Raw genomic sequence first — 16,378 nt, 5'->3', positions numbered from 1 at the left:
TTTTGCCACCTCTTACACATGAAAGTGCGTATTAATTTAATTTTACATCTTCTCTCTATCTTGTGCTTCATTTTGTAATGCCAAAACCTTCTTGCTAAGCATACTCAATGTAGAGATTGTAAACTTTTCTTCATAATTAAGCATCATTCCTACCTTTGGAACAACTTTTCCATATAGTGAATCCTATGGCTGTAATATTTTTTCTTTCTCTTTGTTCAATATTTCCAAACTAGAAGATCCAACTTTTGTCCCATTTTTGCTCTATTCAAAAGACACACGTTCCATTCCACCATTCTATTCTTGACTTAGATCTATATTGATTAAAAAAATTATAAAATAAGTGTAGTATAATTAAATACTATCATAACAATTAAAGAAGTATCATTAGATAATAATGGGGATGAACTCAAATGTAACAAACAATGACTCCGGTATTATTTATTTCCCTTTGAAATGTAACAAATGTAACAAACTATGAATTGATGGCAAACCTCTCCACCGTCAGGTACCTTCACATCCATAATCGAAAATTTCTCCACTACCTGAAAACAAGATCTTATATGAAAACAAGACTCCAATATTATTTATTTCTCTTGCTTCAAATGAATTAAAGCTTAGAAAAATTCACATAGAAACCAAACAAAGAAAACATATCCTTAATGAATTCTAATATTGAGAAATACCAGTCATCTTATTAGTGACACCAGTATAGTAAGAAGAATCAATGAAATAAGATATGACAACTCTTGCATGTGTCTCCAAATGCAACATGTTTGCCTCTGCAACAAATCACCAAAATATTTAATGAAAGTGCACAAAAAAATATCGTAAATCAAAGATAAAAAATAAAAACATATACTTTACTCCAACATGTTTGCTGGTGAGAGTGGGAAGCATAGGCCAGAACTTGATGGAGGGATGGTAAGAACTGGGACAACGACTGCGAGAACGGGGAGACGAACGGTGAGAACTGGGACTCGATAAAGGCAAGACACCAAGCGACGAGGGGCCAGACTCTGAGGGAGGGACGGCCAGAACTAGGAACTAGGATGGCAAGTAGTGAGTGGAGGAACTACGAGAAATGAGACGGAGACAGCGAGAGCCAAGATGGCTATAGCGTAAGTCGGGAGGTGATGGTGAGAATGGGGACCAAGCCCGTAAGCAACGCGATGGAGATATCGAGGGTTTATTTTTCCTTTTAACTGTTTATGTTTTTTTTTTAAAATCATGTTCACTAGGAGAGAGATTTTTCGGTGAATTGGATGCGACATCGGCCGCCACATCATCAAACCTTTCCTGCTTGAATGAATAAGTGATGTGTTCTCCGCAAGTGCACGGGTTGCACACAAGTAATATAGAGGTACCCCGTGAGGGGTAGGGTTGTCGAACCTCAGGGACTGGACTAAAAGAACTTGCTCAACACTGATCTCTAGTGAATAATGAATTGGTGATATGATTAATTCAAAGAAAAGGGGAAGTAAAGGAGTAAAAGGAAAAGGGAACAGATGAAGATAATAGGCAACTGGGTTGAGTGTCAATAACAAGAGAACAATTCCCCTGGATGTTTCCTAAGTACTTAGTGATTCTCACTCAATATCATGGTTTACTAGGTACATTCATAGGTTCTAGTGTGTGCTCAAAAGCAATATTGCAACTAAGGCTCTCAAATATGCCAAGTTTTGCAAAGATAACTATGGATTCAAGCTCACCAAGTTATGACATTGCCTAGGGCAACAACAGCTGTGATAATCCACCATCAAGTTTTACCTAATCAACTACGCAAATCAAGAACATCAAGTTTTGCAATACAAGATTTAACACAAGAACCAAAAGAACTCCGTAAATAAAGAAGAGTACAAGTGTTTAAAGCATACAAAGTGACAAAGTTCCCACCCCGGGGCACCGTGGCCGGCTAGCCTCTCATGGATGGGTACAACATGGAGGAGATAACACTAGATCTAAAGAAAGAAGACAAGACTCCCTTCTCTTTGAGATTTGCCTCCAATGTCGAACTCCGTGTGCTAGCACCACTTCCCTTATGCCTCCGACTCGTTCCTTGATGCCTTAGAAGGTGTGGATAAGCTTGATCTTTACTCTCATCAATGTTCTCCCTGTGGAGAAGAAGATCCCTGAACAAAGATGTTTACGAAACCCTCAAAATTGGAGTTAAAAAGAGGAGATTCAAGCTCGACACGGTCGGCGCACAAGTGTGTCCAGACCATGTCATATCGGGGAAGAACTAAGTGAAAAGGTATGCCTCTGCCTGGAAGAATCAGTAGAAGGGACACGGTCGTATCTTGACCGTACAATGGTGTGACATGAACTTGTCAGGAGCACACATCGCGTGTCACCTATTCTTAAATAAAATTGCCTTCGGCCTAATTTTTTCAGTGCCATGGACACGATCATGTCTTACCTTGTCAAGTTTGAGAACACCCTTCTACAAAGAGTTCATGCTGGATCAACATCAGGCTGAGATATTCAGTGGGCATGACACAAGCGTGTCCAACCCGTGTCCAGCTTGAGTACTTGAACTCTTTTTAAGTATTCTCTCATTTTCTTCACGAATTCACTCCAAATTGCATCGAGCCCCCCCTATTCCTGCTTATATAACAAGAATACCCATAATGGCACTGCTCATGCATAAAAGTAAACTTGAGAACAAGTAAAATGATAGATTTAGGGTATGAAAACATATATACAAAGTGCACTCATCAATAAGTGGAGGAATAATTGGTTGTTCAAAAGCACAAAAAAGATCATAAGCCAATCCCATAAATTACACAACACTCTTTCCAAGAGAAGGATAAAAACCATGTGACCTTTCTCTGGTGAAAAATCCAAGGCTCCACCATGAATCAATAATGTCTACAACAACCACATATGTTCACTAGCACATCATATCAAACATGAACAACCATAATCAAAGAGATACACAAGATTATAAAGAGATAAATTAGGGTTGCAATTATTTCAACAAAAGATGACCTACCTAGCATCAAAACATGATCTTGATCGTTCAAAATATGCTTGCAAATGTCTTCTAAAAACTGACCAAACTAAACTACGGATACTCTACTGATAGTGAAATTAGATCAAACTCATCGCTGCATAAATATAACCCAGAACAGCTTGCATTCAGAGAGCTCTAACCAGAAAACCATTAGTCAAAATCAAATCTCCATCATTCATAATAAAGAACAATGGGATCTGAACATCTCTACCAAAACTCAGCTTAATCAAACTCAAAATTGTCCAATTGCTAATTTGATTAAACTGGTTGTAGAGTAGAATCTCCTACAAACTCTCCCTTTCTTTTATTTTCTCAAAGTGGATAAAAAACAATGGCATATCTCTTGGAAAAATTGCTAAAAAAATATTATTAAAACCCTACCGAGTTACCATGATGAGAAAAGGTCCCATCAATCAATATCATAATTGGGTACTCCTGAGACAGCAAAGCATAGAAATGAATTAGAGCTAGGGACAGGCTATTTATTGCTGCTTGACTCACAAAATTTGAGTTTTCTACACATGGGAACCCAAGCCCAACACAAGTTAGGTAGCGCTTCTGTCACAACACCATAATAGATCTTTTACGATATTTTTTTTTAGTATTTAGCGGTATTTTCAAATGCCGCTAAATAATAGAGCTGCATTATCATAAACGCTAGTGAAGATTGTGCTAGCAATGTACCAGTAATTATCGATGTTTTTACAAAAGCCGCTAATTTAGCGCCATTTAAAAAAATAATAATCAATACCTTAGCACCATTTTAGAAAAACATTTAACATTTCCAATAAAAAAAAATACAACTCATTAAAACGGCACTAATTTAGCTTGTTTCTTTTTAAAAGAAAGGTAAATTAGCTGGGGCTTATATATAGAAGCACTACTAATTTACCTTCTCTTTTATTCTTTTTTTGTCTTTTTTATTTTTTTCTTCTTCTTCATTTAGCGTCCAATAATATAAGCTTGTCAATACTCTAAAATAAAGAGTTAATATTCATCACACAGACAAGCTTCTATTACGCACAAATTCCATTTAACAAGACATCTAATAGTATTATCATAATAAATAAATTAAGATTTAAAAAATATAAATTAAAATAATTATTTCCTATCTTTCATGTTTACATAAACTGATAAACCCATCCTTATAACTAGTAAATTTATTTAAATTATTCTAATCAATGTAAAAGTAAAGAAATAAAAATAAAAATAAAAATAAAAAATAAAAATAAAAAATAAAAAATAAAAAATAAAAACAAAGATAAACATGATTTTCAGGCTTGTGTTAAGAAATTTCTCATTATAGAAAATATTGTGTGCTATTTTCACAATTATATTATTAGAAAATTAGAAAATCAATCAATCACTTACTAAAATTTTTATAAATTAGTCGAGCTATATTTCTTTTCTAAAACAGGATTTTCTTTTCTTTTCTTTTTTTTATTCTCCTTCGTTGTTAAAAAAAAGTATATAAAATTAAACTAGTAAACCCAAGTGTCAACAAACATAAAATTACTGATCAACATCCAAAGCATAAAGAGAAGTTCCTTAAGATTGTTCCACTATACTTACAAAACTGTTCATTTTCCAGCCAACAACACTTTTAACATACACAAGTATATAAGAAAAAAGCTGCTTGAAATAAATATAAACTTTATTTCTTTCATCTAAATTTCACTTAAGAAAACACACACATTCAACACTCTGTATTCCTTAATATGCTCTTTCTGTAAACTATATAAATAACATGAGCGAAAGAAGATATTACTCTATTTGAACCATAAACATTTATCCTTAGTCTGGGCAAGGAAATGTCGTATATGGAGTGATCTCATTCTTCCCTAGCTGCAACAAAGGCCATGGAAATTTTCAAGCATTATAAAAGAGATTGAGATATGGTTATTCTAAAATAACAAAACAAAAATATTCGAGGTTGAGAGACGACAAGACAGTACTGATGTCGGAAGACTTTGCGCAGTCGGTGGAACAAGACTAGCCCAGAAAACAGGATCATGTACTGGATCAACTGGATTCCAATTGGTCCTCAATGGCGCGGAGAGCAGAGGAGCTAACGAGTATGGAGCTCTTTGAACCGGAAATTCTCTCAAATCTAAAGCTGCACCTGATCTATCAATGCCGTCATCACTAAACAATATGGCTTTGGATTTCTGATTTTCCATTTGTTTGCTGCAACTACCTTCCTGGCTTTCTTTTAACTTGTTTTCAAAGTTCTTGAAAGCAGCAGACTGTGAGATGATATTGCATGCAGAAATGGTGCGTATTTTGGACTTTCCCTTTTGAGCAGGGCCAAGAACAGGAAATTGATATGGTTCGGTTGGATGAATTGGTCCTTCAATTAATCGGAGCTCTCTATTGATTTCTTCTGTGTTGTTTGCAGAATCAGATTGGCGTGCTTTTTTAGGCACCCACCACCTGATATAACTCGTTAGGTCTATTTTTCTCTCCATGCAGAAGGGACTTGTATACTTTCCTTCGAGAGATGGATCCTTACTTGTACCTAGCAAAGAAAATATCTGGTCAACCATCCGCAAGTAAATTAATTTGAAAATGGTATTTAATTCTAAATAAAAGGTTCCTTTAATGCTCACTGCAATTTAAGTTGTTGAGGTACTCATTACCAAACATCTGACTGAATGGCGTCTCCCATCGATTATTTTGGGGTTGTCTAAGACAAAGGAAAATAAATAAATTATCGTCAGAAAAAAAAAGTATATATATATATATATTACAATTAGCATAAGGTTTACAATGTTAAAGATTTTGAACATTCAAAAGACAAGCTATTAAAGTTGATTACTACATTGTTGAAAACAGAAAGATTTAGATGGCAAGATAAAGTTAGAATTAGTAATACTCAAACTAGAAATTTGAAGATTCTACAAATGAAGTATCAATTTTGATTAAATTTTTGAATTTCCTTACTGAAGTTATTCAGGAATAATAGCACCACCCAAGATGCAAATGTAGACCGACACTAAACCACATTTCTTAAAGAAGATAAAATTATCGACATTGACATAAAGTCTAGGTAAACAGAATTAGCAAAGCTCAAACTAGAAATTGAGCATTCTACAGATAAAATATCAATTTGCGAAAAATTTTGAATTTCCTAGTCGAAGTTACTCATAGGTAATAACAACTCCCTAGATGCAAATGTAGATTCACAGCAAACCACATTTCAAGATTTTCACTACGTTACAGCTTTAAATGGTTGCTATGGCCTTTGACATTCACAGTTATAGAATTTTTTTAATTGCATGTGAAAAGTCCAAATTCAAAACCATATGCTAACAGAAATGGAGAGGGTGTTTATTGACTTCATGAGTTCATTTTTTACCTTCATGAATTCTATGGTGTATTTTTCCCTTCAATTAACAATAAATGCCCTCCTCATCTTTCATATATATCTATATATGTGACTACAAATGGTACTCTTGTATTAGGCTGTAGATCAGCCAAATAAAATAGTTTATAAAGAAAGCAAAAGAAAAATATGTACATTTAAAAGAAAAACAAGAAAATCAATTTATCATTCCTTTCACTGTCTTACTACCTAATCAGTAACATCATTTGTAAATTGTTGCACAAAAAGTGAATCGGCAGGAAAAGGCAAAATTTTATGACTTGAATATTCAGATTAAATAATTGAAACAAAAGTCTATTTTTACCGTACAGTCAATTTACTACTTCAACTTGCAATTAAATTCTCTAATGACTGGCATCACTGGGTAAAGTTCAAATAAATAAACAAATAATAAAATGAGGTTGAGGGATTTTCCAGTCAATTGTGAAGAGGAAAAGATTTGAACAACAATCTCAAATCAACCAATTGTTAGCATGATAACAAAAAAGCATGCTTGCCAAGGGATGATCAGCAAAGTTGCACAAGCAGTACACTAAAGTTTTGAAAACATCATTAGGTTGTCTCATTACACTAAGGAATTTCTAACCTAAAAATGCCACCCTATAGAAGTGCACTTTTAAGACATAACCTGAAAGTTATACAGGTGAAAAAAATAGCTCAAGGTATGCAGGATACGTAAACAAAAGAATGTGTTATCAGCAATATTAAGAAATGAACAATACCTGGCAATTCCTCTATATTTAGGAAATCCTCTTGAGAAAGCGCTACTTTTTCTGTAATAAGCAAACATTTTATGCAATATTTAGATGAGTTATCAAATCAAATACACATACAGCAAGAAAAGAAGCATACCTCCTAAGGGAAACCAGATAATCCTCTTTTGATACCATCTGCATCTCTTCAAGATCTCGTGAATAATCACTAACCTGCATATGGACAAACAATTTGTGCATGAGTAGATTCAAATTGGAAAGAGGAGAAAACTAGCGTATAGAGTGTAGTCAATAAAAGAAGTCATCTAAAAAATCACACCAGCACCATCTTCACTCATTTGCACTGCATGTTAAAAGTCAAAAACATGCAATTAATAACATCTAACATGGGAAGAGTTTAGAATTCAAAAAAGTTTATTTAGAAATAATTCAATCAATGGAACATAATACTTGGAAAATGTTACCTTTTCTCCAAAGAAAAAAAATTCAACTAATTGGTGTTAAACTGTAATTTAATTTTAAAAGAAAAGCAAAAGCATAAATCATTCAGGAATCAAATGGACAAATGTTCCTCAATGAGGTCACCGAGTACCTAGTTGAGAAAAGAAAAACCTAAATATATCTCACAGGAAAATTAATTAGAGTCCCTGCACCCCAATATTTCAGAGCAGCAAGATCATAAGCTCTTGCAGCAGCTTCCTCGTCATCATACGCTCCTATATGATATCAAGTTGAAAGAATTATAAGTTAGAAGGAACTTCAAACGAAGAAAAGCGCCGGTAATAGAATCTGTGCAACAGTCATACCTAAATATACTGGACAAGATCAATCGCGCCAATAAGTTTCCATGCAAATGAAGAAAATGAAGTCAGCGTAACATGTCAACAATAAGAAACATTCTCATATACAGAAGTTGCATGACTTAACACAAGTAGAAATGTTGTGGTATGGGTATCACTAAGGACATACAATGGATTGTTTTCAAGCAAATATATGGAATTTATATGCACTCCATAAACCTTATAAGTTTTGTGTATCTTGTTTATTTTTAATGCAATTTATTAACTGAGATAGTAGTCAGAGTGAAGCAATGAACCAAAACTTGAAATGTGGCATTGTCAAGGTCATAAGAATGCTACCTTGTTTTCCTTTCTTATTTTGGTTCTGGTTCCATGTGCTTTTGTCCCAAAGATGTGCTTCATATCGGCCTGTCCATCTGTGCCTATCATTCAAAATACAATGTCCAATTAGCTGGTAGAATGTTATACAGCAGTAAATTACAAGTCCATTACACTCAGTACAAGCTTGATCTATGATGCTGTGTTTATAAGGCTCAACATTGCTAACCTGGTCAGTGTTTATAATAGGTATATGAGAAATCCCAGAAAGACTCAGTAGATGATGAAATAATGAGTACTTCAATACTCGAGAAGATATGCAATCCATTATTGCCAAAATATGAAGCCCATGGAAGGGCATGCTGATGCTAAGCTTTTGTCATTGAGCTTAACAAAAGGAGATCTACAACATAAAGAAGTCGAAGTGGAGCTTGGCTTTTCTACGAATGAAGATGCGTGGAGAATGAAGATTACAGTTGGCATGGTTGGTTTTGCTATAAAGTTGGAGATTGTTGACTTGGAGAAATCAAAATGACCTTATTTAGCCATGTTAGTTAGGTTCATGTAAGATTATTTCAAGACTGTGTTATGTAAGGGGACATATGTCCCCTTGTAAAATTTACAGTAATGAGATAGTAGGTGTCAGAGAGTGATGTTCTTCCAGGGATTATTTTATCACAACTTATTTCAAGCTCCAACCAAGCACCATCTTAGAGGTAACTTGGAATAGCAACAAATTTATATTAATTAATTGAAGAATTACGGTCATTGATTAATATTTAAAGATCATTAAAAATTAATATATATCACATTGATTTGAAAATTATCATTTTTGGTTAGAAAATATTTATTTAAATATGTATCATTTACACTAAAGTTTGGTGGACTTCAAATAAAAGTTTCCCTCTAAAACAAATTCAAATTTAAAAAACCCAAACCCAACTTGATTTAAGTTTCAAACCTTGCCAAACACTCCTCAGGTCTAAAGAAGATAGATCTTTCTTATTGCTTGTTTGTAATTCCATATGTGACCAAATATATTGGCAGTTCCTGTTAGCCAGGAAATTGGCAGGGGCTAGGGAGATAAGAGTATAAATCTAGTTGTGAGGTTGAATTCCTGATATAAAACGTCCTACATGAAAACAAAGGAAACATCTCCCTCAACCTCTGTATCACCTCATTGATAGTGGATTATTAGTCTCAGCATGCCCATGGATGTGGCCAAAAGTCAGATGGACCGAATACATTTTGTGTAGTTGGCTTACTTGTTGTTGCTCCTTACGCCTCTATGTATCTACTTTTGTTAAATTTTGGCGACTGGTCTTGTTAGTATCCATCACTTAGTTTCTTGAGAAACGTTTTTGCTAGTGATAACCAAATTAAATGTTGTAACATCAATATTATTATACTTAGGCTATGTGCTACATTGGTAACATAGAAAGAGGATATCTGATTTCCATGTTACATGCTATTGTTTTCTCCCGTTCATTCAGACATGCACTGCAACATCTCTACCTGAAAGCTGAGAATTAAAGTAAGTAACTCTTTCAATAATTTTCTCTAAATCATCGAATATTAAACTGATAAAAACATTCAAGAAAGCATTACATTTACTCCTAGCCCGAGCATTAAACATTACATCTATCATTCGGCCTGTGAGTCCTTTTTCAACAAATGATTCAAGAAAATTACACCTAGTGTGCAAAGCTATCTCTTTGAACTTCCTCCTCACAGCTTACATCCATACATCAAACTAAGCCTCAAACCCCTCTACCCCATTTCTTCCACACAGACAAATTTCCGTCCAATCAATCCCTAACTGATCAAAATCCAAGTTTTCATTAATTTAATATACTAATTTCTCCACAAACACCTCACCATGAACTCTTTCTTCACTCTTAAAATTATTTGCTATAAGCTAACGTTTCCAAATCCATGAGCACCAAAAGCCCTGAGATAGGGATCAACAATCAAAAACCAGGGAGAAGAGATAGATAGATATGTACCTGGTGACTCCTCTGTAGATTGAGCTTCTCTTACCAGCAGCGCAGGGCGGCATGCGGCTGATCCGCTCTTTGGCAGTACAAACTCGCTCTCTCCTCGCCTTCTTCATGCCACCAACAGAAAGCTGGTCAGCGGCGGCGGGAGTTTTCCGGCCCTCAGACAGCTCAACGGCGGTAGCCTCCCCTTTGAGGGAGGACGATGAAGCCGCAGCCATGTCGATCGGAGGGATAGAGGGAGGGGAAGGGAATGGCTGTGTGAGCTGGTACACTCCAAAGTGTTTTTTTTTTATTTTATTTTTTTTTTTTGGGGATTTCGATTTCAAACGGACAACATGCTTTTGTTGTTTGTGTTGCTGCGCTGTGAGAGAGAGAGAGAGAGAGAGAGACAAACACACAGTTCAAAAATGGGCGAAGCTGCCCGCCGCATGGGACGGGGTTGGTGGACCCTACCCTGACAAATTTGAAACTTATCCGAGTTAATGGAATCCCTATGTCTTTTTGACTCTTTTTATATAATATATATATGTTTATTTATTTATTAATTTTATTTATTTAATAAAAATAATAATAATAAGTAGCACAAGAGTCTCATGCATAGTTATCAGACCCGGACCAGTTCGGCGGTCGGACCGGTTGACCCGGTGACCCGGTGCTTCAACCGGTCCGGGTCTTTAATTAGACCGGTTATGCAATCAACCCGTTCTGATCCGCCTTGACCCGCTTTGACCCGGTGGTTAGACCGGTTAACCCGGTGATCGGATCGATTGACCCAGCGGTCGGACCAGTTGACCCGACAGTCAGACTGATTGACCCAGTTTGATTTGTAATTTCAATTTTGAACTTTTGTTATATATGAGATTGAGTTTGGTTTAATACTTTGATGATGAATTTAAACTTTTATTGTGAATTAGTTGATGCTTGAACTTTGACGTATTGTTATGTGTTGGTATTATGTGAAGTTTGAGCTTTTTTCCCCTTTTCTGCTGCTTCCAAATCAAAGATTAACAATTGTTTTGTATTTTTTTTTCCATCAAATTATTTATTTGATAACTAATAATTCATGGATATTATTATGATATATCATCGTATAATTAAAAACTAATTTATAATTTTAAAAATAATATTTTAAAATATTTTTATTAACCCAGTATTGACCCAAATGACCCGACAGTTGAACCAATTGATCCGTGACCCAGAGCCTTGACCGTGTCAATGCCCGGACCGGGTCTGATAACTATGGTCTTATGCCGCATAAAATTATTTGTTTTTTTATAATTTAAATCAAATTATTATTTTAATAAATAGGTAAATTGATAATTTCTCCCTAAAGAGTGAGGGCACTCCCCACCTATTCTCTCTCTCTCATTTCCATTCATGCCATTTAAACAAAAGTTTGGGTTTATTTCATTCTCATTCTCATTCCAAGCATGACAACCAAACACCCGAGTGTTGAAATTCTCGGGGCGTTTGATTGTAAGACATAGAATAGGAATTATTACTTTGTGATTCCCATGACTTATTTGAAATAACCATGTATGGGGAGTGAGAGAGGAGTGGATGAGATTTTTATTTTTGGAAAGATTGCTCAGTGCTTGCTCACTCATTTGGGGTAAATATTAAATTTATCCGTTTACCCCTCTTATTTAACAATTAAAATAATAATTTAATTCAACAATATTTAAATAGATAATTTTAATAATAAATAATGATTAAATTGAAATAATAATAACTTATAAATAAAATAATAATTTAATTTAAATAACAATTAATTAAATCATTTAAATAATAAATAATAATCAATGTAAAATATTAATAACTAATAATTAAAAATAATCTAGTTCAAATAATAATTTAAAATATATTTTTAGTAATAAATAATAATTAATGTGAAATAATAATAACTAATAACTAAAGATAATAATTTAGTTCAAATAATAATTAAATAGATAATTTTAATAATAATTAATAATTAAAGTGAAATATTTAGTTAAATACAAATAACAATAGTCAAAATAATTTATAATTAAAAATTATTTTTTTATAAAAAAATAACTAATATCTAATCTAATATTTTTTTTTCGTATTAACCTGTATTATAAATATAAATATCTTTTTACCAGATTTTTTTTTTAATTTTTTCATTCCTAATGAATTATTCTCTCATACCTTACCAACCAAACATATTCTTCCTTAATAGTCAGATTTATGTTAGATCTCTTCATAAGAAATGAGAGCTCGAATCACATGTGAATGAACATTTCTGAGAGTGCGAATAGTGATTATGTGATTACATGGATCCCGCCTTATTTACTCTGCCAAAATTTGTGCACGTCCTTGCCTTTTTTAGCAGCCTATTTGCTCATTTTGGCAATAATAATAATAATATTGGTGAATGATATTATTGAATAGTATAATTTGTTTATTTTATTAAAAAATAATAATAGAAAACAACCTCTATGATACTATATTGAATAATATAATTTATCTATTTTATTAAAAATAATGATAGAAAACAACCTCTATAATATTATTGAATAGTAATTCATTTTATAAGACAAAATCAAGCATTTGAGTTATTTAACAATTGAAGATTTAGCCCATGGCTTATCTATATCTATGAAAAATTAATAGCGGAAGTACTGGTATTAGTATTAGTTATTATTTTATTACTAAAAGTCTTGGAAAAGAATAACACGATTGGGAATTTCTTGATTATTTTTTATTATTATTTTACATCATGGTTTATGTGACTAATTTTGCTCATTGAACCAACTTCTCATATTGTGAGACCACATCTCACATGAGACCTCCATCTAATTTTTTGTTTGGGTTAAAGTTGAAGTTAATGATAAATAATTAAATAAATTCCTGTGATTCAAGTATTTAACTGTATTTTTTTTATAGAAAGTCTAACTCAAACATCAGAGCCACGGATGGGATGAAGACTTGTTTGGATGAGCTTCTAAAAATAAATTGTTAGCTTTTATTTATTTTTCTAAAGTGTTTATAGCAAGTGTGTTTTTTTCTATTTTCACTTTTCCCCCTTTTAAAAAAAATAAAAATATTATTATTATTAAAAAATAAGTATATAAGCATTTATGACATCCACAAACACTTTTGTTTTTTTTAAATAAATTCAATTTGAACAACCAAAAATAATTTTCACATAAGTAATTCTTTCACTTATCAAGTAAAAACTAAAAAGTTGAGGGGATTGAGTTTAGCTTACAATATTAGTTGAAATGAGTACCTTGTCTAGAAGATAAAGTTATGCATTGAGATTATATACTACAATCTATGAAATGATTAGTAAAGATCAATCTATGATTTATTTTAGAAATCTAAAGCCCCCTTAACTTTCTAAAAAATTTAAAAAAGAAAAAAAAAAAAACCTCTCACTTATTATTTTTTAAAAATTCTCAAAATAATTATAAAGTTATTCTATGATTGACTAAACAATGCTCGTATACTTTGGCAATCCAAGTAGTTCAACTGTTATATTGGGTAGCTTGAATGAATTAGATTTTGGGAAACTTCTTCGAAACTGGCATTATTTAAATCTTCTAAAAAATTAAGAAATTTGTCGTCTTTTGAAAGAAAAAAGAATCAATCCATACTTTTATAATTAAAATAATAATCATATAAAATATATACATGTAACTTAATGCTAGACTTACAAGCAATTATTTGATAAAACTGTTAGCTTCAATATAAGATAATTTTCATTAAAAATAAAAAAATAAAAAAAATAAAATTTTGATACCTCAAATTTTCAATATAATGCATTGATGAAAGTTTAAATACAAAGCTCTAAATCTAGAATTTATATTATTGTTGATCATAATGTAAAATTTATCTAACAAAAAATGTTCAAATAGCATCTATAAGATTGAAAAAAAAATTTACAAATTAATGTGTAACTATTTGTAGCAAGTTTGAAGAATGATGGAATATCCAAAGTTATATTAGATTTCTCTACAAGGAACCAATCAAATATGATGGATTACAAGTAATTCTAGAAACGCATAATACTCATAGTGGTTGTCTTAGTAGAAGAATATAGATGTATTGACAATAAGAGAGGATCCTAAGCTAATATTATAAGTGATAGTCATAAGGAATTGATGTTTATCAATTAGCATGAAACGTTAGCATAAAATATGAATATTGCAAAATAAGCAAGAATCCAAGGACATTATTGTCCCGCCCATTTATAACCAATAATCGGGCAATAATCGGGCATTGGTTCCAGTTAGTTGTATATTCATATTAATAGTTCCACACTGATCAATTTAGAAAATATAAATTTAAATATATATATATATATATATATATAAGTATAAGTTACTCATCCTATCAACTTATATCACAATAACTAATAATCTCACATCAATTCATAGTTTGATTGATTTATCAACTCTGTAATTTTTATATTTCAAATAATTTAATTATTTATGTAAACTATTAAAATTTATAATTATATGTAAGCCCTGCTGGTCCATATGGTTGTTTTATATTATTTTAAATAAAGACATTTTGTTATCAACTCATTTAGGCTAAGTTTATTCCATATGTTTATAAAAATATAAATCTTGAACCTTATTTCTAAATGTATATGTGAAAACAATCAAGATTTAGTTAGTCTTATTTTTTATTAAAAAAAAAATGCTTTCTGAACAAACATTAAAACAAAACAAATAAAGTAAAATAAGCCCTTTATCCTTTAATAAGGCGATTGCAATGTTTATATACAAGAAGAAGATGACGGAAAAGGAAAAGATAAAGACAGTAAGGGGCCATTTGGTTCGTGGTAATAATATATTATCACGTAATGAGATTACCGTGGTAATGTAATTGAGAATACTATATGCCTACGAATCTTGTGGTAATTTATAATAACCTGATTGGTTGGAAACTCATATTATAAAGTTAATCAACTTGGTAATATTCCAAATTTTTCAAAAATATGTTTGTATTTATAATTTTTTGCAAGTTTAAATTTAAAGTAAAATAAAATTTGGGATCAAAATAATTAAATTATAATATCATTTTTGTATATTTTTAAAAATATCTTTATATCTAAATTTTGAGCATGGAAAGTTAAGATAAAATAAAATTTTTATATGAAAAAAATTATTTATAATAAAAAAAAATTATTTATGAAGTTGAAGATATTCCCAAAATAACATTATCCAAAATTAATTTTTTTATCTAATGAATAAAGTATGAAAATTATTATTATTAAACAAAGGGCATATTTTTTGTCCGAAAAAAGTTTTATATTACCACCCACTTGGTAATCCAATATAGCCACTTATTTTTTGTGGTAATAGGATTACCAAGTTTCATGGTAATATTTCAAAGTTGGTAATCACAGATTACCATCAACATTACCACCACCATCAATCCAAACATGGTAATCTTTTCAGATTACTATATAACAAGTGGTAATGTTTTCACATTACCGCGAATCAAACAACCATTTAAAACTAATTATCCAGTAGTAACAGAATTGGTTATAACTATCTAACAATTTTAACTACAAATAATTGGCAGCTAGACCAGCAAAGTATACTTCTTCATCCCCTCCTCAAGTTGGGGCTTGGTATATGTCTGTTAAGCCCAACTTGGACAATGACTTGGAGAACATAGGTGTTGTAATTGACTTTGGGCTTCATTTAACTCATGGTCACAAATGTTTGTAAATTATATTCATGTAGCCACAAAATTTTTTTTTGTAACACAAGCCACTTGATTTTTCTCTAGTTGCACGTGTGGTCATAATGACTTATTTTAAGGCTGTTTCTGACAAGTTTGATGATGTAGTGCTGATATGACGCTGGCATGACATCGGAAACCACTTTAAAATAGACCATTATGGTCACACGTGGAACCGGAGAAAAGTTAAGTGGCTTTTGTGTTAAAAAAAAAGTTTTGTGATCACAACATTATAAAGTGCAAACATTTGTGGCCATGAGTGAAATGAACACTTAACTTTGTTAACATATCTCCATTTTGCTCCTTCGAAGTTACATGCTATGGAATGCTATGGAACAATGAATCCTACTTTGCATTCTTCTCTGACTACATGGCAGTCAATGTGTTTCACCAGCCCCTTCTACCGAGGCAAATGTGGCACCCATCAA

The 16,378-nt window shown here is 32.2% G+C and overlaps 1 protein-coding gene across 1 annotated transcript; it reads right to left on the bottom strand.

Annotated features, from left to right (window-relative positions):
• Window positions 1–4,547: 4,547 nt before the first annotated feature.
• LOC120274058 (AP2-like ethylene-responsive transcription factor SMOS1) lies at window positions 4,548–10,608 on the bottom strand. The gene is made up of 9 exons (XM_039280807.1): window positions 10,236–10,608; window positions 8,251–8,333; window positions 7,918–7,926; window positions 7,739–7,827; window positions 7,251–7,324; window positions 7,121–7,171; window positions 5,623–5,699; window positions 4,969–5,531; window positions 4,548–4,858 (listed from the first exon to the last, which is right to left on the bottom strand). Exons 1-9 carry the CDS (start codon window positions 10,445–10,447, stop codon window positions 4,808–4,810), a joined length of 1,209 nt encoding a protein of 402 aa, XP_039136741.1. The 5' UTR covers window positions 10,448–10,608; the 3' UTR covers window positions 4,548–4,807.
• Between the last annotated feature and the right edge of the window lie 5,770 nt (window positions 10,609–16,378).

This window comes from Dioscorea cayenensis, chromosome 12 (assembly GCF_009730915.1).
Source record: "Dioscorea cayenensis subsp. rotundata cultivar TDr96_F1 chromosome 12, TDr96_F1_v2_PseudoChromosome.rev07_lg8_w22 25.fasta, whole genome shotgun sequence".
Classification (NCBI taxonomy): Eukaryota; Viridiplantae; Streptophyta; class Magnoliopsida; order Dioscoreales; family Dioscoreaceae; genus Dioscorea; species Dioscorea cayenensis.
The sequence above is the reverse complement of the archived record's forward strand: the minus strand, read 5'-3'. Positions and strand labels throughout refer to the sequence as shown.